This window comes from Leucoraja erinacea, chromosome 19, assembly GCF_028641065.1.
Source record: "Leucoraja erinacea ecotype New England chromosome 19, Leri_hhj_1, whole genome shotgun sequence".
In the NCBI taxonomy this organism is placed as follows: domain Eukaryota; kingdom Metazoa; phylum Chordata; class Chondrichthyes; order Rajiformes; family Rajidae; genus Leucoraja; species Leucoraja erinaceus.
In genome coordinates, this window is record NC_073395.1 from 4,670,646 (window position 1) to 4,695,966 (window position 25,321).

At 41.8% G+C, this 25,321-nt stretch overlaps 2 protein-coding genes across 3 annotated transcripts in view; both read left to right on the top strand.

The window, feature by feature from the left end:
• dcp1b (decapping mRNA 1B) overlaps positions 1 to 2,080 on the top strand; it is a 47,672-nt gene extending 45,592 nt beyond the window's left edge. For both annotated transcript variants that reach the window (XM_055650126.1, XM_055650127.1), the window contains 2 exons: positions 125 to 382; positions 1,652 to 2,080. In XM_055650126.1, coding sequence (XP_055506101.1) covers positions 125 to 382; positions 1,652 to 1,726 — 333 coding nt within the window. In that variant the 3' untranslated portion in view covers positions 1,727 to 2,080. The remainder of the gene's footprint in view (positions 1 to 124; positions 383 to 1,651) is intronic.
• Positions 2,081 to 3,808: 1,728 nt separating this feature from the next.
• The window catches only part of cacna2d4a (calcium channel, voltage-dependent, alpha 2/delta subunit 4a), a 173,563-nt gene continuing 152,050 nt past the window's right edge, over positions 3,809 to 25,321 (top strand). Inside the window, exons 1-5 of the mRNA XM_055650903.1 lie at positions 3,809 to 3,984; positions 17,122 to 17,203; positions 19,703 to 19,819; positions 22,064 to 22,123; positions 23,062 to 23,224. Coding sequence (XP_055506878.1) covers positions 3,809 to 3,984; positions 17,122 to 17,203; positions 19,703 to 19,819; positions 22,064 to 22,123; positions 23,062 to 23,224 — 598 coding nt within the window. The remainder of the gene's footprint in view (positions 3,985 to 17,121; positions 17,204 to 19,702; positions 19,820 to 22,063; positions 22,124 to 23,061; positions 23,225 to 25,321) is intronic.

Below are 25,321 nucleotides of genomic sequence, written 5' to 3' on the forward strand. Positions count from 1 at the left end.
TACAAAATAACTTAGTTTTTCATATTGTTAAACAGTGTTAATTTAAGTGGTAATGAACTATTTATTGGTGAACATTTTATGTTAGTGTATCTTAACTGTGTGTTTTGTTACCTTTCCTGACTAGGTAGTTTCACCACAACGCATTCCAGCAACGGTGGTGCCATCGTTACTGATGTCACCCATGGTGTTCTCCCAGTCTGCCATGGGCAAGGAAATGATTGATGCCAATGCCATGCCTCTGCCACAGGGTGATGACAAACCAGCACCAAAACCACAGCGCAGCTCTCTGCATCCGCCAGTACCGACTGCAGAGCAAACAAGTAAAGTGCCAAATGCGCTTACCAAGATTCAATTACAAACAACGCTTTTATTCCTGTTAAAGGTACAAGTCTTTTAACTTCAAACTTTTAGAGTGAGAATTGGACAGTGACTTGTGAATGAATTCAGAAGTGATAGCTGAGAAATGGAATTTTGTTGCATCCACGTTAAGGGCACAATGCACCTTTCAGGTGAATTTAACTTCAGCTGGAATAGATTGTGCTGGAGATCATTTCATAGATACATAGACAATAGGTGCAGGACTAGGCCATTTGGCCCTTCAATGTGATCATGGCTGAGCATCCACAATCAGTACTCTGTACCTTTCCTGCCTTCTCCCCGTACACCTTGATTCCGCTAGCCCAAAGAGCTCTATCTAACTCTTTTGAATGCATCCGGTGAATTGGCCTCCACTGCCTTCTGAGGCAGAGAATTCCACAAATTCCACAAAAGAATCGCCTGTAAAATAGAATTTAGCTGAGATTACTTGTTTCATAATAACCAACTCAATGTTGAATCATTAACCTAGAACATTATGGCAAAGTTCACTGGTTTAATCTTAGTGTTAGAATGGCTATTTTACTCTTCATGATCAATGTTGATCATTAGGTCTTTATTCTCTGGAGCGCAGAGGTTAAGGGGGGGACTTGATAGAGGTCTTTAAAATGATGAGAGGGATAGACAGAGTTGATGCGGACAAGCTTTTCCCTTTGAGAATAGGGAAGATTCAAACAAGAGGAAATGACTTCAGAATTAAGGGACAGAAGTTTAGGGGTAACATAAGGGGGAACTTCTTTACTCAGAGAGTGGTAGCGGTGTGGAATGAGCTTCCAGTGGAAGTGGTGGCGGCAGGTTCGTTGGTATCATTTAAAAATAAATTGGATAGGCATATGGATGAGAAGAGAATGGAGGGTTATGGTATGAGTGCAGGCAGGTGGGACTAAGGGAAAAAAGTTGTTCGGCACGGACTTGTAGGGCCGAGATGGCCTGTTTCCGTGCTGTAATTGTTATATGGTTATTACCTATTCCATTGTAGGAGTAGATTGGAGAAACTCCTTTACAATAGCAAATGCAAATATTTGTTTGACATTAAACTCATGGAAACTTACAAAAGATGGGGCAATATCTTAATTTCCCGGCATTTAATGAGTTCTATCAATCAATTTTTGATCAGTTCATTTATTATTTTGGCTTGCATGTATGATTTTCTGGGTCTGTGCTATTTGCCGGTTATTAATCAATAAGAAATGACCACAATTTATTTTGTATCTTCCTTTAAACATTCAACTTTGGATATCCTCTAACGTGTGTTTTTTGTAATTTTGTATTTCAGAATGATCCCAATTTTGTGAATGTCATTTATGAAACTTATCTCATGAGCCAGACAAATACTGCCGCAGAGAAGTAAATCCAAAAAAAATTGGTTACAAGATGAAAATGTTGATATATTTTGGTGAAGATAATCAGATGGTACATTACTAAAGAAATTATTGCTATTTTTTTAAGAGTTTTATTTTTTAAACTTAGCTTTGCATGGAGTTCCTGGAAGTACTACTTTTCACACTTGATAACATTTACTGCTGACAAGGCTTATTTTAAACTATGATTAATCATAATTTAAAGAGGAATTAATATTTCCCAAAGAACCATGTTCAACTGAAGACCACCGCTTGTGGAAAATTAATGTTGTATTTTTTCATGGAACAAATAAAATGTCATTGTGCCAGCAGTGAACACGTATGTTGGTTCAGTGGAATTCACTTTTACTTGTCTAATGGGAAATAAGTAGTAGCACTATTAGTTTTCTTCCTCCCCACCCCTCACCACATTATGATTACACAGAAGTAAATCTTGTATAAGCTCTTCACTTGAAAAAACCAATACACGGAGTAAACCTAACAATTAATTTCCTGTGCCAAAATAATTATTTCCCTTTAAACTCAACGTCTTTGGAATGAACACTAGTAACCCTTTGCAGACACTTTAGAGCATTTGCATCCTTTCTTCTTAACATCGAATGATCGGAATTTGAGATAATAATATTATAGCTTTGTTTTATAAAAGTGTTTCATAACTTGCTCACTTTTGAAGGGCAATGCGGCAATTGAAGGGCAGTCACGGTGGTGCAACGGTAGAGTTGCTGCCTTACAGTAAAATGCAGCGCTGGAGACCCGGGTTCAATCGCCACCACGGGCGCTGTCTGTACGAAGTTTGTACGTTCTCCCCATGACCTGCGTTGGTTTTCCCCGAGATCTTCGGTCTCCTCCCACATTCCAAAAGATTTGTAGGTTAATTGGCTTGATAAATGTAAAAAAAAATTGTCCAGCATAAAATTGTCCAACCTCCTGTATAGTCAGTCCCTGGTGGACTCTTCGGAAGATACAAGGTACAATAACAGCAGTTAGTGCTCGCATTGCACCATGCTTTTTATGTTTCGTCCCAACTCTAGAGGAAATGGATCCGGAAGGCTTACAATAGGAACTATGCCAGATAAGTCAAATTTGTGTCATGATGGATTTACAAATGGTCTTATAAGAATATAAATCTAAAAATTGGATTGTGTGGCAGCAGTTTTTCAGTGCTGTATGATCCAGTTTTACCTCTACCTCCACTCAATTATATTGTGAATTTTTTTCAATTGAAATGGTGTCACTTGTAAAGTTGATCTGGGCACTTTTGATTATGATCCATATCAACACAGTTGATTAAACCCAACATAAAGTGATGCCGTGATTCCCACGTTGCAATGTGGAACAGCCTCGCCTGAACTTTGAACACGTTGTTCCGTTTCTTGCTTTTCTTAGAATTTAAAGAAGTAGGCTGCTAAAATCAGGGGACCTCTCTAGGCTGGTTGGTAGTTGACTGGACAGCTCATACACCTTCCAAAGTTGGCAGGGCAAAATGTTGCATTTCACGATGCAATAACTATCTCCCAATATATTCATTCAGCAGATGCCTCAGCCTACTGGATCTACTTGTATTGTCCTTCGCCCTAGTGTGATAGATGCGTTTCTAGTAATATTGTCACTCCATGGTTGGCCACTCAGTGCATGAGGAAATTTGCAAAGAGCCTACTCCCAAAAACTCTTCAGAGAAACCGTATTCTACCTGGAACTGCCTGATAAAGAAATTATTTGCTGACATCGGTTTTCCAAGGTTATCATCCAAGGTGATACCCAATGATCATACGGCATTTCCTTGTGTCGGTCTTCAGTTAAAACCAGCATCTGCAGTTCCTCTCAACACATTTCATTGTAAGATCATGATTGTGGTCTCAGGCCCGAGCCTTTCTCCTGCCAGGGATATCTTTCCAAGTAGCCATCGTAGACAGTAAATCTCTGGTGGCTTCCCAATTTGTTGCTCACTACTACATCAGATACTGAGAAAGTTCATTACCAAACTCCCAGACCAAGGCTTGGGGCCTACATCTGCAACTTGGATCAGTAAACCTCGGTTGGTTAGAATTGGCCATAACATTTCTTGCACCCTGATGCACAGTCAGCAGTGCGCCCCTCAGGTTTGTGTCATTAGTCCCTTGTTCTACTTCCTGTACGCCCATGACGTTATGACCAAGTACAATGCCAAATCAGTCTTCCAGCTTGATGATACCAGCCAGATCTACAACAATGGTGAGGCAAAGAATAGGAAAGAGGTCAAGAATGCAAGGTTGTGGGGTCAGGGCAATAACTAGTCCTTAGCCTTTAACATCAGCAAAACAAAAGTGTTGGTCGTAGACCGAAAGAAGCACAGGGATGTCCACATCTGTCCACATCTACGCAGCTGCTCTAGACAACCTAGGCACCCAGATCATGAGCAGCCTTAACCTGGCCCCTTCACACTGATGCAGTGATCAAGAAAACACATCAGCATATTTTCTTTCTTGGGCATCTGAGGTTTGGCATGTCTACGAGAATTCTCTCAAACTTCTGCAGAGGCGCTACAGAAGGTATTCTGAGGGGAAGCATATTAGCCTGGTGTGGCAACCTCTCTATTCTCGACTGACTGAATCTGCAGAGTGCTGAGCACAGCCCATCACAGAGTCCAACCCGTCCATCACAGGCTCGTCACCCATCTAATCCATCTTCATAGTGGACCATACCTCAGGCGCCCAGACTTAAAAATAGATTCTTCCCCTCTGCTGTCTGATTCCTGAACCGATTGGCTCCGATGTTGCAGCACATTCCAGAGGTGCTGTAACATCTCTACCGCATTTGGTTATTCTGTTATTGTACTTTGCAATTATTTTGCACTACAACCTTATGCATTACAGCATAACAGGGAGGTAATGCTGAGTCTCTAGAAGGCCATGATTCAACCGCATTTGGACTTGATGGGCCGATGGCCTAATTCTTTTCCTATCGCATTCTGAGCATGGATTCTGCTGGCTTTGCAGAAGGTACAGAGGAGGTTTACATAGAATGAACCCAGAAATTAGGTGTTAGGAGTACGGTGAGGTTTTCAGCCCTTCGGCCTGTAGCCGTTTATTCAATACAGCGTGGCCCATGGCTGATCCATCCGGCCTCAGTATCCCGCACCTAGCACTACTCTCCATACCTCTAGGGACATCCCTTTATATTTACTAAGCCACATTAACTCCCTCTTAACCTGTACGCCAATGAGTGTGGCCTCGACTACCTTCTGTGGCAGAGAAAGTTCCAGAGAATTCCACCATGTACAAACCGTACAGACTGCACCCTCATCTCGTTTCTCCGGCGCTGGATTTGCTGTAAGGCCCCTTATCCTTACCGCTGTGCCCCTGTACTCCTGGAGTTTAGAAGAATGAGGGAGGGAGGGGAGGAGAGGGGGGGGGGGGGCCTGTCCAACCCCTTACCAAATTAGTGTAAGGTGTATCTATAAGATGTGGAGAGGATGTCTCCTTAGTTCTAGAGAGATAAGACCAAGTCAGAATCCAGGACGTTCTTCATAAGAGGAGATCCTGACATTCCTTTGGTCATCAGTGGTGAGTGTGGACCTTCTCTGCACTCCCTGTAGAGGCCAACAATAATGTTGTTCCGGCAGATTTGATAGATTCAAAACTGTACGGGCGTCAGGGGTGTGGGAGAAGGCAGGACCCTGGGGAGAGATAGATTGGCTCCTATACTCAAACCTTTTAGACTTGATGGGCCTATGGCCTAATTCTTCTCCTATCACCTTATGCCATTCTGCTACTTTGCACTCATATTTATTACCGTATGTTCAGTACGAGCTTCACAGGATCCAGGAATTTCATTGCACCCGAGTGTATAAGATAATTAATTCATCTGAAACTAAATTATTTAGCCACTATATTCAGGAATATATTATTTTGTTCACTTTGATTTCAATGAGGGCTAGTTGGGATTTTGGTCACCAGGAATTTCCAGCATTGCTGGCTTCCCAGTGATGTAGACCAGTGGTTCCCAACCTTTTTTTAGCTCATGGCCCCCTTGGGAACTTTTAATTTTTCTGTACCCCCCCCCCCCCCCCACGACATTATTAGCGGAAAAAAAGTACTTCAATATTATAATACATTCCATAAAAATATCAGTGTCTATTAATTGCAAGTATCTTCTCTTTTATTCTATTCCACAAACATCAAAAATATTTCAACTACACATTTATTAGAGCTGAAATTTAGGAGGCAACAGGGTGGTAGCTCTGCGGCCCCCTTCATTGAACCTGTGGCCCCCTAAATCCCAACATTTTTCTTTGGCCCCCCCTGAAATTTGCCATGTCCCCTTTGGAGCCATATGGCCCCAGGCTGGGAATCACTGATGTAGACTGCTGTTGACTGCGCACATGCCTACTCGGGCTCCCTTTAATCTCTTGGACCTTTATTAATGACTGAAACATTTTCACACCCTCAACATGAAGTTCTTAATGATCATGAGGGGGACTTTTTTTGTTGTTGACGATTTCTGTTTCCTAAAAACAACTGCATATCTTTCATTGAGACGTTCTGCACCACTGGAAATGCCCAGTGGCACTTATCAGATGGACCTTGTTGAACCAGTGCTTCCCTATACTTTCCTGGCTCCTCACACACGACTGATAACAGCAATTGAGTGAAGTTACAAGCATCGCGCAAATAATAGAAAATCCATTGATCTAAGGATGAAATATTGAGGCCTGCTTCAGTCTTAAGGCGCCTTTACTGCAGATTTAGTTTCGGGATGCACCGTAGAAACAGATCCTTTGGCCCACCAGGCCTGTGCCGACCAATGATCACCCATGTTCTAGTTCCACCCTAACACTAGGGATGATGTACAGAAGCCAAAGGTAGACAAAAAGAGCTGGGGAAACTCAGCGGGTGCAGCAGCATCTATGGAGCGAAGGAAATAGGCAACGTTTCGGGCCGAAACCCGGAAGGGTTTCGGCCCGAAACGTTGCCTATTTCCTTCAGGGTTTCTGGCCGAAACGTTGCCTATTTCCTTCAGGGTTTCTGGCCGAAACGTTGCCTATTTCCTTCAGGGTTTCTGCCCGAAACGTTGCCTATTTCCTTCAGGGTTTCTGGCCGAAACGTTGCCTATTTTCTTCGCTCCGTAACGTTGCCTATTTCCTTCGCTCCATAGATGCTGCTGCACCCGCTGAGTTTCTCCAGCACTTTTGTCTACCTTTGATTTTCCAGCATCTGCAGTTCCTTCTTAAACATGCACAGAAGCCAATTTACCTATAAACACCTGCACATCTTTGGAATGTGAGAAGAAACCGAAGCACCCGGAGAAAACCCACGTGGTCACAGAGAGAACGTACAAATTCCATACAGAGAGCACCTATAAGTCAGGATTGAACCCAGCTCTCTCGCGCTGTAAGGCAGCAACTCTACCCCAGTGCCATATAAATATGGAGATTTATATCACCTGCATCATATTACACAGCCATGCTTTTGGTGCCTGAGGAAGATGCACAAAGGGACCTGGAGTTAAGAGCCGTGAGGCAAACCCCAGAGAACATTAAAAAGCAGAAAATCTCCAGGGAAGTCCCTGTGTACACCACTTAGATGCCTCGCATCCCAGCTGAATAGAGGAGGCCACAAAGGATACAAGGGACTCTAATTAACAGATGATTTTCACAAGCAATCTGCAAGATAAAAATACTTAAATGTGAGTCAAATGACAATCTTCACATTACAATCCTGAACACCAACAATCATCCAGGAAACCTCAGATGGCACTTAAAATCCCCACAGGTCCCCCTGTACATTTCTATCCGTGCCGAGTGGAACACATCAATGAATCATTCCCTGACAGGATGATGTAAACGGATTGCTGCAAAAGCTCTAAATTGTCCGTGGAGTGGCACCTTGCTTAAACAGCAGTGATCTGTGCAGAAAAATAATGTTTCCACATGTCGGCTCCAGATCTGTTGTACTAGTGCTGATTAATATTGTAAGGAGCTCAGCATCGATGAGTTACAGCAGCTGAGTATCAGACACAATACATTATCGAATTGGCATTCAGCAGATTGAGCAATGCAGTGAGGGGTAAGCATTTAAAATGAATGAAGTCCACTATCATTCAACAATGAGAAGTCACTCAAGAATCACCAGTGGTAGTTCATGTAAAGCTATTGCATTAGATGATTATTTTAACATGCAGCATGGTGCATGACAGTGATCAACGTCTTGTCCTACCTTTCTGCTTAACCTTCCTCAAACAAGGGTCAATGTTGAGCAGATACTTCCTTTACCCGTCTGACCTCATATTTCGTTGCCTCGTTGCAGTGCTGCATTCGTAGGAGAAAAATTGTGAGAGTATTTGAGCAATCTTTCATCTGGGGCAGGGTATGCAGCAGCCACCAGGTCAATCTGACTTATCCCTGCACTACTAACTAGTCTGAACAAGGGTCCCAACCCAAAATGTTGCTTATCCATAGTCTTCAGAGATGCTGCCTGACCCGCCAAGTTACACCAGCATTCCTGTCTTTCTTTGTAAACCTGCATCTGTAATTCGTTGTTTCGGCAACTAAGTACTGTATCTTTTTTGGCCACAGTTAGAATGCATTTGGACACAGCTGGTGTCTTGAAAATGTGATAGACAAAATCACCAAGATTCAAGAGAGTTTCTTGTCATGTGTCCCTGATAGGACAATGAAATGCTCTGCTTTGCTTCAGCACAACAGAACCGGCATGCCTACAGAACAGATCACTGTGTCCATATACCATTGTATAAATTCCTTGACGAAAGCAAAAGGTGATTTGAGAACCTTTAAGAGGTTCACTTTTCAAGACGTGAAGCTGACTAGTGAGGCTGCATCTTCAGATCACAACGTGGCCGAGTATATTCCATCAAGCTTCTAAAATGAATGAAGGGAAAAAATAATACAGATGAGTTTGCCCCATGGTTGAAAACGATGCTGACAATTGCATATCACTCTTAGGGAGAAAAGTGAGCAGCAAGGTTTGAGGGAGTCGAGGACTGACGAAGGTTCCAGAATACATCGGTAAGGCTGTGTTTGCTGTTTCAATCAAACAACCCTACAGATTTAAAAAGGAAGATAAGCACTTCCTGCTTTTTTTAAAATTTGGAATCAATCAAAAAGGCCTGGGTAAACTACATTTATTGGAGAGTTTAAGAAGGAACTGCAGATGCTGGAGAATCGAAGGTACACAAAAAAGCTGGAGAAACTCAGCGGGTGCAGCAGCATCTATGGAGCGAAGGAAATAGGCAACGTTTCGGGCCAAAACCCTGAAGGAAATAGGCAACGTTTCGGGCCGAAACCCGGAAGGGTTTCGGCCCGAAACGTTGCCTATTTCCTTCGCTCCATAGATGCTTGGGGGTTTCGAACCTTCCGGGTTTCGGCCCGAAACGTTGCCTATTTCCTTCAGGGTTTCGGCCCGAAACGTTGCCTATTTCCTTCGCTCCATAGATGCTGCTGCGCCCGCTGAGTTTCTCCAGCTTTTTTGTGTACCTTACATTTATTGGAGAATTGGCTCCATACTACCTGTTACCATATTTTACCCAAATACATAAAATACAGTTCCCTAGAAAAAACAAGTTACTGGTGTCACATTTATTAACCTCTCAGCGACACATATCATCCATCATTATACATTGCTTTGGAATGACCGCTTCATTATGAAGTATCATCCACTGGGTCAAAATTATATTTATCATCTTTCCATTTGTTTTTCCGCCTCTCACCTTAAATATATGCCCTCTAGTTCTTGATTCCCTTGCCCTGGGAAAGAAACTCTATGTGTATTCACCTTATCCCCTCCATGATTTTATACACCTCCATAAGATCCAAAGCAAGCGCTGTCTGCGGAGGGCGCTCAGCATCGCCAAGGACTGCTCTCACCCCAACAATGGACTGTTTACCCTCCTACCATCCGGGAGGCGCTACAGGTCTCTCCGTTGCCGAACCAGCAGGTCGAGGAACAGCTTCTTTCCGGCGGCTGTCACTCTACTCAACAACGTACCTCGGTGACTGCCAATCACCACGCCCCCCCCCCCGGACACTTATTATTATTTATTCAAATCATTTGCTATGTCGCTCTTCAAGGGAGATGCTAAATGCATTTCGTTGTCTCTGTACTGTACACTGACAATGACAATTAAAATTGAATCTGAATCTGAATCTGAATCTGATCACACAGCCTCTTGTGCTCCAAGGAATAAAGTCCAAGCCTGCCCAACCTCTCCCAAAAGCTCAGGCCAGTGTGTTATGCAAACTACCCTTGTGAAGTGAGCGTTTAAGAAGGAACTGCAGATGCTGGAAAAATCGAAGGTAGACAACAAATGCTGGAAGACCCGAAACGTCGCCGATTCCTTCTCTGCAGAGATGCTGCCTCACCCGCTGAGTTTCTCCAGCATTTTTTGTCCACCTTCGATTTTTCCAGCATCTGCAGTTCTGGAAACACTCACTTCACGACGTCAGTCTGCGTAAGAGAAAGCAAGAATTGCACATTTTCTGAGAAGGTCATATCGTAAAGTTAAAAACATTACTGATAATTACATAAATTTCAATGCCTTTTGGTGACCACCAGTTCTGAAAGGTGTGAATTTTCAACCTTGGCTCTGAATTTGAGATTGAGGGTAATTGACTTGTTTCCCGTAGGGTCAAAGCAGACTTAGTTGACTTCATCTGTAATAAACTAAATGTTGCAGACACATCCGTAATTAATATACCTATCCTCATTCATCCTACTAAAATGCAATGCAGTCATTCTTTGATCTAAAATAGGGAACAATGAACAGAAAAAACTGCAGTAACATTTCACACGTCTCATTAGTATAGACCCAGTAATTTGACTATAGCTACCCTGATATTGTTAGTATCAGGCTAAAAATAGAGGCGGACTCTGAACACCTTCTATTCATAAAGAGAATTGAAAAAATAGCTGTACCATTGCATTTTGGAACTTTATTTCAAAACTCTTTTGTTACTTTTAAAATCTAGGCAATGAGCAATAACGTGGGACAAAGGTTGGATAATTTTAATGTGAGATGAGATCAGATTGGTCATAAAAGAAGATGCATCTGCACAAAAAGCTTTCAGCGAAAGGAAAACTAGAAGTGATACTTACAGAGTTCCTTGGGGTGGCACTGGGTCTTCATTCTATCATGCATTAGGTTCAGTGGGACTTCCATTTGTGTGGAGTGCCCAAGGATTTGTGCAATGCAAGGTACTCCGCAGCAAATTGATAATCCTGGAGTAAAATTTTCCTTTACTTAGGACAGTTTTGGAATGGAAGCCTCGAGACAACAGACAATAGACAATAGGTGCAGGAGTAGGTTATTTGGTCCTTCGAGCCAGCACCTCCATTCAATGTGATCGTGGCTGATCATCCCCAATCAGTACCCCGTTCCTGCCTTCTCCCCATATCCCCTGACTCCGCTATCTTTAAGTCCTATCTGGCTCTCTCTTGAAAGCATCCAGAGAACCTGCCTCCACCGCCCTCTGAGGCAGAGCATTCCACAGTATGACATGGGTGCTGCTGCCCATTATGTGTGCTGAAGTGGACCATACCAGAGACAAAAATACAATCCAGAGCAGTGATCGAGAATGGATGCCGGAATTCCTCAAACTTTTCCTGATACAGATATTTAGGAAAATATTATTTGGATTTGGAGGGAAGCCTAGATTACCTCCCCTCGTTAAGGAGAGATAGGTGGCAGTGGTTGGCCCCTTAGAGGCTTGGTGCCTTCCTGCTAACACAATAACCCTAACCCTAACCACACTGAGCAACAACCAGCATCCAAACCCAAAGATTTTCAAGCCTGATACAACTTCAAAAGAAACAGGTCTAAGTGAAAAGTCAGGGATAGTAGCGGGTATTTTTTTCATCTTTTTTTAAATTTTATTTTTTTTAAATTGACTTATTAAAAGTAAGTACAATCCAGTGGTACAAAAATTATGTTAACATATTACATTCTCTGTGCAACTGTATTTTTTCATCTTTAATATATGTTTTTAATACTTTGATAATTGCTGCCATATCAAGTTGTATCTGATCCCTAGTCTTATTTAAAGGTTGATAGCTTACAACTATAGCTATACAAAGGCCGATCGTTCATTTATTTATTTATTTATTTATCTACCTATCTATTATTTATCTATCTATCTATCTATCTATCTATCTATCTATCTATCTATCTATTATTTGTTTGTTTATTTATTTATTTTTTGATGATACTGCCTGTAAGGGAAATTCATTTCGTTGTCTCAAATTGAGACAATGACAATAAATTTGAATACAATACAATACAAAACTGATTGTTTCATCGAATAAACTAGTGATATGATAGGCACAGGCATCCATAAACATTATTTCACTGCTTTGTACAGTTGATTTTGTTTAACTGAGGAACACAGCAAGCAGGGTAACTGGATACAAATATCTCATTAATTAAAACATTACTGAGACTTATTTTTCTGTAACCCTGACTGGACAGGCAGGGCTGGCTCCAGAGATCAGAATAATCTGTCCCATCCCCCAGTACTACGGCCATCATAAATCTGCAGCCATTTAAGGATTAAATCTGGATGGATTATACACCAGCTGTGATGTTGCACAATTTCTCTCTCATCTTTCACTTCGGTCTGCGACCCACATCCCGAGTTCATTGTGTCTTGGAGCATAGACACAATTCTTGTTAGGTCAGGACCCAGCGAATGTGATTTCTGTTTCATCGCTGTAGCAGTGGAAAGGAATGGATGCTGCCTGGGTCGTGGATTGTGTGCCGACACACAGATGATCTTTATTCCTTCTGCGCTTGTTACAATGTTCGTGACTGAAATGCCGGGCAAGGAAAATAATGGTACTTTTTAACATTGGAACAGCCTTCCTTGTTAAGGCACCCACTACTTCAAGCCAGCCTGCAAAGATTTGAACAACCTTTCTGCAACTTTCTGTGAAGTCAAGGTGGATTGCCCTTTTCTTTGCTTCGTTTGTTTTAGTTGGATGGGAAAAACAGAGGATGCTGCTTTATTTCAACTGGTGTTTCGGGAACAATTCAAGGCTACAAGTTACCCCGTGGATTATCTGCTTTTGCTGCTGTCTCCCTTATTTGGTCAAAACCCAGAGTAGGATACCAATTGAAACGTAAGCATTTGATATCATTTTATTACAGGTTGTATTAATATTAAAGGCACACTTAGTTAAAACCCTTAGGTACACAAAAATGCTGGAGAAACTCAGCGGGTGCAGCAGCATCTATGGAGCGAAGGAAATAGGTAACGTTAATAGGGTTTTGGCCCGAAACGTTGCCTATTTCCTTCGAAGCATCTTTGGAGCGAAGGAAATAGGTAACGTTAATAGGGTTTTGGCCCGAAACGTTGCCTATTTCCTTCGCAGCATCTATGGAGCGAAGGAAATAGGCAACGTTTCGGCCCGAAACCCTTCCGGGTTTCGGCCCGAAACGTTGCCTATTTCCTTTACGGTTTCGGCCCGAAACGTTGCCTTTTCCCTTCGCTCCATAGATGCTGCTGCACCCGCTGAGTTTCCCCAGCATTTTTGTCTACCTTCGATTTTCCAGCATCTGCAGTTCCTTCTTGAACACATAGTTAAAACCCTTTATTGTTATTTTCTGCTCTTTTACACTTTGTGGTTGTTCAAGGTAGTATTTACATTTTTATAGCATCTAATTCCAAGAGATTCCTGTAATTTGCTGTGTTACTGTTAGTTTTGCCGTTATTTTGTTCTAACCACAATTTGTTAAAGTAATTGTTATCTTGGCAGTTTTCGAGTCATAGAGTCATATCACATAGAAACAGTACTTCAGCCTGACATGTCCATGCCAACCATCATGTACCCATTTGTGCTAAATCCCATTTGCTTGCACTTAATCCATAGACTTCTATGTCTTGGTGATTCAAAAACTTGGCCAGGTACTTTTTAAAACCTGCCACAACCAGGGGACGGATTAACCATTAAGCAGACTAAGCATATGCTTAGGGCACCAGGGCCAAAGGGGGCACCACAAAGTTGGGAAAAGGGTGAAAAGAGAAAAAAACAAATGAAGATTTGTAAAAAAAAAAAATGATAAAACTAGTGCAAATTGATCATAATGTTCTGTTTCTTGATCATGGTGCACCTTAGGGTTATCTTCCCTGGTGTACCACAAGGTCAACAACTAAAATGGACTGGGTCAGTGTGGAAAGGAGGGGGGCACCAAGATTGGCCAGTGCTTAGGGCACCAGTGAGCCTTAATCCGCCCCTGGCCACAACCACTTTCTTTTTTTTTTTTTTTTTTTAATTAAATATGATTTATCTTTCATAAAACTATCCTAACACGAGTCAGTGGCGAGGAAACAGAGATTTTGATGGTGCTTTGTAGAAGCAATAGAGGTGGAAGGAAAGATAGAAAAGTGATATTTAGGGATGGAATCTCAGAGCTGGGGCTTTAGTTGAAAGATGTAGTTCCACGGATCCTATATATCTGGAGCCTTACTTAATTTTTTTTTTTTTTTTTTTTTTTTTATTAGAAGTACGGTAAATTACAATACTACACAACACATATATCTTAATACATTTTTTGTACCGCTTCATTTTTTTTTTTTTTGAGCTTTAAGAAAAAGATAGAAGTAAAGAAAGTAAAGAAAGTAAAGAAAGTGCGCAAGAGTCGTGAAGTGCAAGAGTGTTGGGACTTTCCACTTTCCACTTTCTTAGCCAAGGTAGATCAGATTGCAACCATCCTCTTGTTATGAATAAAAGGTTTCCTCATATCCTCTCCAACAATCTTACTCCTTATCTCAAACATCCCCCTCTGGGTTTGGATACCACTGTTATGGGGTGAGGTTTTTGCAATGCACCCTATATATGCTCCCCATATTTTGTATGCCTCTACGATAACTTCTCGTTCTCTTGCTTGGCAACGAAAACAGCTTATTCAGTCTCTCCTCAGAACTGAAAGGCACCACCCCAGACCACATCTTGGTGAACCTCCTCTGCAATAATATTCTTCCAACCTTCCAGCTGTGGCCAAACCAAAGTTTTATAGAGTCCCTGGGGTGGGGGGGGGGGGGGGGGATTAGCGAAGCAGGGAGTCACAGAGAGAGTGATCTCATTGAATCTGGTGGAAATGTTATAGAGAATGACTTGTTTGTTGGTGACTTGAAAGGTCAGAAGACAGTGGTCTTCTCTCCATTACTCTGGAACTCTCTGCCACAGAGGGTAGTTGAGGCCAGTTCATTGGCTATATTTAAGAGGGAGTTAGATGTGGCCAGTTGTGGCTATATTTAAGAGGGAGTTAGATGTGGCCCTTGTGGGGGGATCAGGGGGTATGGAGAGAAGGCAGGTACGGGATACTGAGTTGGATGATCAGCCATGATCATATTGAATGGCGGTGCAGGCTCGAAGGGCCGAATGGCCTACTCCTGCACCTAATTTCTATGTTTCTATTACCTGATTCCCTCCCCACCCCACCCCACCATCACCCCGTTATTTTCCCCTCCACCTCCTTGACCTGTTCATCTGCTCATGCTTACCTTCTCAGGGTCCCTCGTCTCTGTTCCCATCTACCCTCCATCGCTAATGATGGTTCTACATTTCATTCCTCAACTTCCTTTCCTGTCAGATTCCACCATCTGCTGCCCTTTGCCCTCTCCAGTTATCACCCCCAGCCTCCGTGATCATCTCCATCATTGCCTCCCTCACCCGACTCATTGCTAATTAACCGCTCCTTACCTGGAACCATATATCACTTGCCATCTCTTACCCCCCTCCCCTCTACTCCAATCTTGAAGAAGGGTATAAACCCAAAATGCCAAATGTACATTTCCTTTCACAGACGCCACCTGACCTGCTGAGTTCCTCCAGGAGTTTGTTTTTTTGCTGCAGATTCCAACATCAGCAGTCTCTTAGGTCTCCAAGGTGCAAACTTATTGAGACGTTCCTTCTCTCGGGCTGGGAAATCTGCCCAGTAGGAAGAGAAAGAACGAGGAACCGCAAACCTGTCTTCATTGAGAGTTAAAAAACTTCAAACTCATTGGCGTGCACATCTACGAAGACCTTTCCTGGACCCAGCATGTTAAGACAATCATAATGAAAGCCCATCACGCCTCTAATTCCTTAAGCCCGTCCCACTTGCGTGTCCTTGGCACGCTATTTACGCGACCTCGTGGTTATGCTGAGCCTCGACGGTCCTGCGCGACTTCATTCGACTGCACAGCCGTCTGGAGCGCATGACGTCATTTGAAGATGGATGCAAAATGCAGGAGTAACTCAGCGGGACCGGCAGCATCTCTGGAGAGAAGCAATGGGTGATGTTTCGTGTTGAGACTCTTCTTCAGTCTGAAAGAAGGGTCTTGACCCGAAACGTCACCCATTGCTTCTTTCCGGAGACGCTGCCGGTCCCGAGGTCGCGTAACTTGCGCGCCAAGGACACGCAAGTGGGACAGGCCCTGTAGAAGATTGAGGAGATTCGTTATGTCAACAAATGCTCTCTTGAACTTCTACAGGTGTACAGTAGAACAGGTTGCATCACAAACTGTTTCAGCAACTCGAACACCCAGGAGTGAAGAAGATTGCAAAAAAGTGGTGAACACTGCCCAGTCCATCATGTGTACTGACCTCCCCACCGTGGAAGGGACCTACACGAGTCCCTCCTCAAATAGGCAGATAGCATCATCTGAGAGCCACACCACCCTGGCCACTCATTCCACTCCTGCATTGGGAAGAAGGTATAGGAGGCTGAAAAATAACATCCAGGTTCAGGACAGCTTAGAAACATAGAAAGTATCTAAAGGACTAGAGGTAATAGCCTCAGAATTAAGGGACGTTCTTTTAGGAAACATAGAAACATAGAACATAGAAATTAGGTGCAGGAGTAGGCCATTCGGCCCTTCGAGCCTGCACCGCCATTCAATATGATCATGGCTGATCATCCAACTCAGTATCCCGTACCTGCCTTCTCTCCATACCCCCTGATCCCCTTAGCCACAAGGGCCACATCTAACTCCCTCTTAAATATAGCCAATGAACTGGCCTCAACTACCCTCTGTGGCAGAGAGTTCCAGAGATTCACCACTCTCTGTGTGAAAAAAGTTCTTCTCATCTCGGTTTTAAAGGATTCCCCCCTTATCCTTAAGCTGTGACCCCTTGTCCTGGACTTCCCTAACATCGGGAACAATCTTCCTGCATCTAGCCTGTCCAACCCCTTAAGAATGTTGTAAGTTTCTATAAGATCCCCTCTATTGCTTCTATTGGATTTGTATGCATTTCTGTTTTACACAATATCTGGAAGTATTTGACATTAGTTGATAATGTTGATGTCTTTGGCAAAAAAAGACATTTGTGATTCTTCTCCAAAACTCTTATAGACACCTGATACTCTTTGAGTAGAAATATATTCATGAATCACTTTTTTTTTAAATTTATAGTGTTCAACTGTGGGCGTCTACATTTGGTGAAGAACTGAATTCCATTGTAACAAAGTACTCCGGCTATTTATTGCTGCAAAAGGTCAGTAAACAGAATAAAGTTTCTTTTTTTCTCCATTGAAGCTTATTTTTCCTCCAGGTAGTTGCACAAGGAAACCTCGAGTGTACACAAGACAAGATAATTGAAGTGTGTGCGTTTTGGGAAAATTGGAAAAATCACGGAATGGGATTCATAATCATCTGCAACTAATGTTTAAAGAACTTGCTGCAAGAAACTGGGATTTAACTTATTCAGTTGCTGTGACTGAGTGGTCCTTAATATTATTGGAGGAATTCATGAAACGTGATACACCAAAACTGGGGAACAGTCTCGACCCGAAGGAAGGGTCTCAACCCGAAACGTCACACATTCCTTCTCTCCAGAGATGTTCCCGGTCCTGCTGAGTTACCCCGGCATTTTGTGTCTACTTTCAAGCTTGTTATGCCCCTGTCCCACTTAGGAAACCTGAACGGAAACCTCTGGAGACTTTGTGCCCCACCCAAGGTTTCCGTGCGGTTCCCGGAGGTTTTTGTCAGTCTCCCTACCTGCTTCCTCTACCTGAAACCTCCGGCAACCACCTGCAACCCCCGGGAACCGCACGGAAACCTTGAGTGGGGCGCAAAGTCTCCAGAGGTTTCCGTTCAGGTTTCCTAAGTGGGACAGGGGCATTACAAACACAGAATTTGAATATTTTCAATCGCAAACATTTTTTTAACATGGCCAAGGTAGAGCAGGTAAGCTTCAGTTGAAAATAACATATATTTTTGAAGCATATATGCTTTCAGATATAGGTGTATCGGGTGTCTTTGTTCAAATGCTTTGAATTTGTAATTTTCTTTATCAATGTATGATATTAGCAGCAGAAGCAAAAATTAACTCAGTAACAGATTCATAATATAATTAGTGCAAATAGAGAATTGCTAGATGGTTCTATGTTATTGTTTTTTTATATCTCATTGGTACTGCATGATGAATTATATTAAAAACAGCAATTATTTTGGAATTTATTTCCATGCAACTCTGTCTCCAACAGTAACATAAAGAAAAATGAAATTCACATTTATAATGATGTATACTTTTTTTCCTACAATATTGCCCTCAAATCGAAGTCATATACTGCTGCCGTTCCCGTCTCTAAGCATCTGTTTGTCCTCATCCTCTTTGTATTTGAACTGTTGCCAAAATACCTGCTTTACTGAAGACATAATCTGACAAAACGGCTGTGTAATTAGCAACTGAACATCAAAGTAAATTAAAGTGAGATGATGGTTTTGTGTAGGTGAAATTAGAATGCCATATCGTACTTGGATAATGGGAGGGGGAGACGTCCTTTAGATCACTTGAGCTCAATGAGCGCCAGAACATTGGTCATTGAGTCAAGTTTATTTGTCACATACACATATGAGATGTGCAGTGATTGATACATCTACTCTATACACATCCTGTGCCTTCAAATTCAATGGAACCAAGTGTGCAGAGGTGAGTACCTCTGGCAGATGTTACTAACGACCACAGATTAATTTCTCTCCCTGAACTCGTTGATCAAGTAGATCAAATCCACGTATCAATATAAGTATTTACAGCGGTCATTAAAGCCAGTAAAAATAAAAGATAAAGCTCTACTGGGTTTAGTTCTCAGAAAATCGAAATGAAAATCTGAACTTATATGGAAAATGTATTAGAATTCCCTATAATCACAATGATGATAAGATGATTTGCTGCATGAGTAACAGCGTTTCCCAAAGCTCTGGTCTTTGTGACATTTAAAGAGTCGCTTTAAATCCAGTTCTTGAGATAAACTCTCTGTGCAAGATAAATGATCTTTAGCCCCATCATTTTTATTTTGGAATGATACCCTCCAATGCAAAGGGGGAGATGCAACGAGACCTGGGTGTCATGGTACACCAGTCATTGAAAGTAGGCATGCAGGTGCAGCAGGCAGTGAAGAAAGCGAATGGTATGTTAGCATTCACAGCAAAATGATTTGAGTATAAGAACAGGGAGGTTCTACTGCAATTGTACAGGGTCTTGGTCAGACCACACCTGGAGTATTGCGTAGAGTTTTGGTCTCCTAATCGGAGGAAAGCCATTCTTGCCATAGAGGGAGTAAAGAGAAGGTTCACCAGACTGATTCCTGGGATGTCAGGACTTTCATATGAAGAAAGACTGGATAGACTCGGCTTGTACTCGCTAGAATTTAGAATTTCTTCTCTCTCCATGCGTGTCCTTTATTTATTTTGCTCGACTACAAAAAAAAACTCTCCAGCCAATGGACAAATTGGGCCATTGTTGGTCAGTTTGTTTGTGTGTACTCATCTCCATAACAGTTTGAAAAGTATACTTGCACAAAAGATTTAGCAGTAAATTGAAAATGTAACATTTACTTGACTCGATATGTTTTCCACTTCCATGTTGCTATTGCATATTTCATATTTCATAGGATCCACTGGATTAATAAATATTTAGAGCATGTAAATGATTATTGCCCCTTGTTTGCAGCTGTTTGTTATAACCTTTCCTGATTTATTTTTTTCTGGCCAGAAATATAAAGATACAGAAACATTTATAAGGATTGAAGAAGTGGATGGTGTGGAATTGGTAACACAATTTGGAAAGAAAATGAAAGAAATGTTAGGACGGAAAGTTGAAGCAGTGAAGGTACAATTTAATTCTCTGAACTCGTATGTTCTGTATATTCCACAATTTTGTTTCAAATGTTGCATACTTTAGTTTAAGTTAGAAGAGCAAGCAGCTTGCCAGCAAGATTGCCAGAGAGAGTACAGAGGAGATTTACTAGAATGTTGCCTGGGTTTCAGCACCTAAGTTACAGAGAAAGGATGAACAAGATAGGTCTTTATTCTTTGGAGCGCAGAAGGTTAAGGGGGGACTTGATAGAGGTCTTTAAAATGATGAGAGGGATAGACAGAGTTGACGTGGATAAGCTTTTTCCATTGAGAAGGGAAGATTCAAACAAGAGGACATGATTTGAGAATGAAGGGACAAATGTTTAGGGGTAACATGAGGAGGAACTTCTTTACTCAGAGAGTAGTAGCTGTCAAGAGCGGAACTCACTATCAAAACATGGAGGGGACGGGGGACACAATTTTTTGGCGGGCGCGTGCGCATGCACGCACACGCACACTCACACACACGCGCTCGCGCGCGCGAGGCTTCGGAGGCTCAATCCAGCGCTAAATGCAGCTCAACTCTGCCTGTCTCACCAGGTTAACCAACAGCCCTGTCTGGACTGACAGGACATCAGCGCCGCTTCTCCACGCTGGCCATATTTACCGCAAGCCCAGGCAGGTTAACCTGGCGGGGATGTCCCCCACCTCTCAAAACATGGGGGGGACGTGTCCCCTCTGGCCAGGCCGGGTTTTCCGCCCCTGGTAGCTGTGTGGAATGAGCTTCCAGTGGAAGTGGTGGAGGCAGGTTTGATTTTATCATTTAAAAATAAATTGGATAGGTATATGGACGGGTAAGGACTGGAGGGTTATGGTCTGAGTGCAGGTAGATGGGACTAGGTGAGAGTAAGTGTTCGACACGGACTAGAAGGGCCGAGATGGCCTGTTTCCGTGCTGTCATTGTTATATGGTTATATAAGATCCTGAATAAACTTTGTACTCATTGTTGTAAATTTTGTATCCAGATAAGATAATTCCCCTTCACGCTAGGATTAAAGCACATAACCTGGTTTAACATTTTATGGAAATAGTTGTATGTTTTTTCAAAATGGTTAAATGATCCTTAACTTTATTTTTGTTGATTTGTTCAAACTGTTTACCATATTTGGCCATAAAAACAATAATTCGTGTATTTCAATATAATTGACTTTTTTAGCCATTTTTGAGAGATTTATTGGGGTGCGATAAAAGTGTATTTATTTTCTTACCATTTTCACTATTAAATTTCTGCAATGGAACCCAATTATGTCAGCGTGTTGAAAAACAAACTGGTTTAAATAAGAAAAAAACCTAGAAGAAAGTATTTAAGAAGGAACTGCAGATGCTGGAAAATCGAAGGTAGACAAAAATGCTGGAGAAACTCAGTGGGTGCAGCAGCATCTATGGAGCGAAAGAAATAGGCAACGTTTCAGGCCAAAACCCTTCTTCAGATTGATAGCTGCAGTTGCTGCAATATTATTTTTTGTAATTATTATTTTGATGTAATTAATGTCAACATCAATTGATATTGTCAAAATGCTTTACATTATAAGTACAATGCCAAGAGTTATTTAATACTGCACATTGGCAGGCAGTAGCCAACATTGGGACTTCAGCTGTTTACCTCCTGTGATTTCAGAATCTCTCAATCTACATCTATCTCCTTTAAAATAGTTTTAAAACCCAAAAAATGCAATAAAAAATAAATTGTGAGCGTGTGTATGTTGTGTGTGTGTGTGTATGCATGTTGTAAGTGTGTGTGTGTGTGTGTTGTGTGTGTGTGTGTGTGTGTTGTGTGTGTGTTGTGTGTGTGTGCGTATTGTGTGTGTGTGTGTGTGTGCGTATTGTGTTGTGTGTGTGTGTTTGGTGCGTATTGTGTGCGTGTGTATTGTGTTGTGTGCGTGTTTGTGTGTTGTGTGCGTGTTGTATGTGTGTGTGTGTGTTGTGTGCATGTTGTATGTGTGTGTGTGTGTTGTGTGCATGTGGTGTGTGTGTGTGTGTATTGTGTTGTGTGCGCGTTGTGTGCGTGTGTGTCTATATTGGTATTAATTTGTATTTGATAATGGTTTTATGAAGAGATGTTTGCCACATTAATAAAGGTATATATAACACATTATTGTTATTGGTCTGTTCTCTCCACAGAATCTGCCTGTTACAAGCAATGTCTGGCTTGGTCTTTGAGTTTTTCCCATGTGGCACATACACAAAGTCAACTAATTGTCTCTTTTTTTCTGTGCAGAGATTGGTAGATGCTGCTGAAGAAGCCGATTTATACCATGAATACAATATGGATTTTGAGGTGTGTACACCAGTGCTAAAAGGTTCTTACTTTGATGTTGAAATGCAGGATTAAACTTGATTAAAATAAGTAAAACAAATCACCATTGTAAAACCTGGATAAAGTAGTATCTTGCAGATCAAAAGCAGGTCATTAGGTCTGAAGAAGGGTCTCGACCCGAAACGTCACCCATTCCTTCTCTTCAGAGATGCTGCCTGTCCCGCTGAGTTACTCCAACATTTTGTGTCCAATCTTCATTTGGTCCATAGTTCTGTTATTTTGTTTTGAAGAAGATATCCACAATCTTATTCCTCTGCTCTTTTTCCCGTAAACCCATATAGTTTTGAAATATATCTGCAATTCCCTTTGAGGAGTTGCAACTGATCTTTTCCTCCACACATTCAACTTCTGCATTCCATGCTGTAAACGTTTACTAAAATGAAATCTTTCTAATTTTACTGCTGGTTTATTTTCTCTGATGATCTCCTCTCTAACCCCTCCCCCCCCCCCCCCCCCCCCCTCCCTTGAAAACCATGCTTAATTTTGAATACATTTGATTTCCTCAATATTTTTATCTGCAACCTATCCTAGGCTTTGGCATCATCCCCAGTGCTTAGAAATGCTTTTCTAACAAGCTCTTCAACTTGTCCTGCAACCTACAGATGTGTTGTTATATCAACAACCAGAACACCTTTTCTTGCACTCTTTAAAATTGTACCATATAGTAAATTCCTAAAGTAAGTTACAACCAGTTCAGTTCAGTTTTGTTCATTGTTAGATGTTTTCCTCAGACCTTGGGTTACGAAGGTTGAAGAGTTGCCAGAATCCAACTTTTCAGCACCATCAGTAACTTTGTAATGAAGTGAGTTGCAACTGTTGATCAGTGACATGTTATTTGTTGGACTGTGGCACAGCGAAAACATATTTTTAACACACATTTCTTCTTCTCTGCATTGCAGTTTGATTACTACAATTCTGTGTTGATTAACGAGGTGGATGAAAATGGCAACTACATGGAACTTGGAAATGAGTTCATTTTGGAAGAAAATGAGCATTTCAATAATTTGCCAGTGAACACCTCACTTAGTAATATACAAGTCCCAACTAATGTCTATAATAAAGGTAATTTAAATCAATTTCTTCCTTAGTATGGTCATTATTTTTGGATCTTTTCAAATACTTATTTTTTTTGTCAGTATATGTTCTTCCTGAGAATTACTGCTTGCTTTTATTCCTTTCCTTTTATCCTCTTCCCAGAATCTATTTGAAGCAGCCTCTGGGTAGCATAGTGGTCAGCACAAATATTGTATACAGTGGCGGACTGGCCAGGGTGTCAGCTTGCCCGATGGCAAGTGGGCCCCTGATGAAGTGAGGCCCCTATATCAAGTGGGCCCCTGATGAAGTGGGCCCCCTTTGTCTCCTGGCAACCAATATTTTTAGACCCAGTCTGCTGCTGACTGTATATTAGGCTTTAAATGAGGAATTGTTTCAGGCAGAATTGTTTAAGGCAAAACTCATCCGGCAGAGTTTCTCCGGCATTTTTGTTCCACCTTCAATTGTTTGATCTGCAGAAATTATATACCCAGAGGTATAATTGTCTATGAGACTTGGACATGTGCTTTTGGCACGCCCTCCATGTGAATTGTCAGTTTCAACCTGTGGCAAATTTCAGTCAAATAACGCGGGACTTTAAACAATAATCAATAATCATCAGTACTTTCAAGTATTAATGTCACCATCAAATGAACATATTGGACCATTCCACCAAATGTGTGGCCGTGGTTATTTATTTGTCACAGAAAATGCACACCATAAAGATATTTTTCAAATAAATATTTGATATATGTTAGCAGCATCTGGTGGAAAGCCATTGAAATTGTTGCTCTTTTTGAATATAGATAGACTTGATACTGACTCGGATAGAAATAATGATTTTGGATAGAAATGTTGTATATAATAACATCTTAATGCCCTATAGTACTTCATGGACATTACAAATGGGGTTCACCTGTACAGTTTTTAAGAAGGAACAGCAGATGCTGGAAAATCAAAGGTAGACAAAAGTGCTGGAGAAACTCAGCGGGTGCAGCAGCATCTATGGAGCGAAGGAAATGGGCAACGTTTCGGGCCGAAACCGTAAAGGAAATAGGCAACGTTTCGGGCCGAAACCCAGAAGGGTTTCGGGCCGAAACGTTGCCTATTTCCTTCGCTCCATAGATGCTGCGAAGAAAATAATTGCGAAGGAAAGAACTGCAGAGTAAGACCCGATACATTGCCTATTTCCTTCGCTCCATAGATGCTGCTGCAGCCGCTGAGTTTCTCCAGCACCTTTGCCTACGTTCACCTATACAGAATGCCTAATCGTAACAATTATGCTGAATGCCAAAATAGTATACACATTGATTGCTAGTTTAAAGCCTATTATACAGTATTTGCAGGACTTCCTGAGGTTGTTCCGAGTCACGGCATTGAAGTTTATGTCGAAGTGAAGCCTTACTAAAAACTGTCCTGCTCAGTTTTAATGAGATACAAATCAGTTCTTGACAGAATACTGTAACAGTGCAGCTATAAATAGAAACACGGGTAAGACAAAAATGCTGGAGAAACTCAGCGGGTGAGGTAACATCTATGGAGCGAAGGAAATAGGTGACGTTTCGGGTCTTACTCCAGCATCTGCAGTTCTTTCTGAAATAACTAGAAACACACGTGTAAATATGACATCTACACAAAACGTAACTTAAGAGTCTGAAGAAGGGTTTCGGCCTTTTTCCTTCGCTCCATAGATGCTGCTGCACCCGCCGAGTTTCTCCAGCTTTTTTGTGTACCTACGTAACTTAAGATCCTCTTTAATCCACATACAGACTTAACAGCATGTTAGTAGTCACTGCCTCCTGTCTGCTACCGAACTGCTTAGCATAGGAGGTACACAAAATTGCTGGAGAAACTCAGCGGGTGCAGCAGCATCTATGGAGCGAAGGAAATAGGCGACGTTTCGGGCCGAAACCCTTCTTCAGAAACGTTTCTCCAGCAATTTTGTGTACCTTCGATCTTCCAGCATCTGCAGTTCCTTCTTGAACACAACTGCTTAGCATAGGAAGTAGGTGTTAATATAAATGATACAGTAAGTCGGGGTTAGTGATGCTAACCTATATGTGATTGGTTGCATGCATAAACCAATATACAACACATCATCATCATCTTCCCTTTTCCCATTTCAAC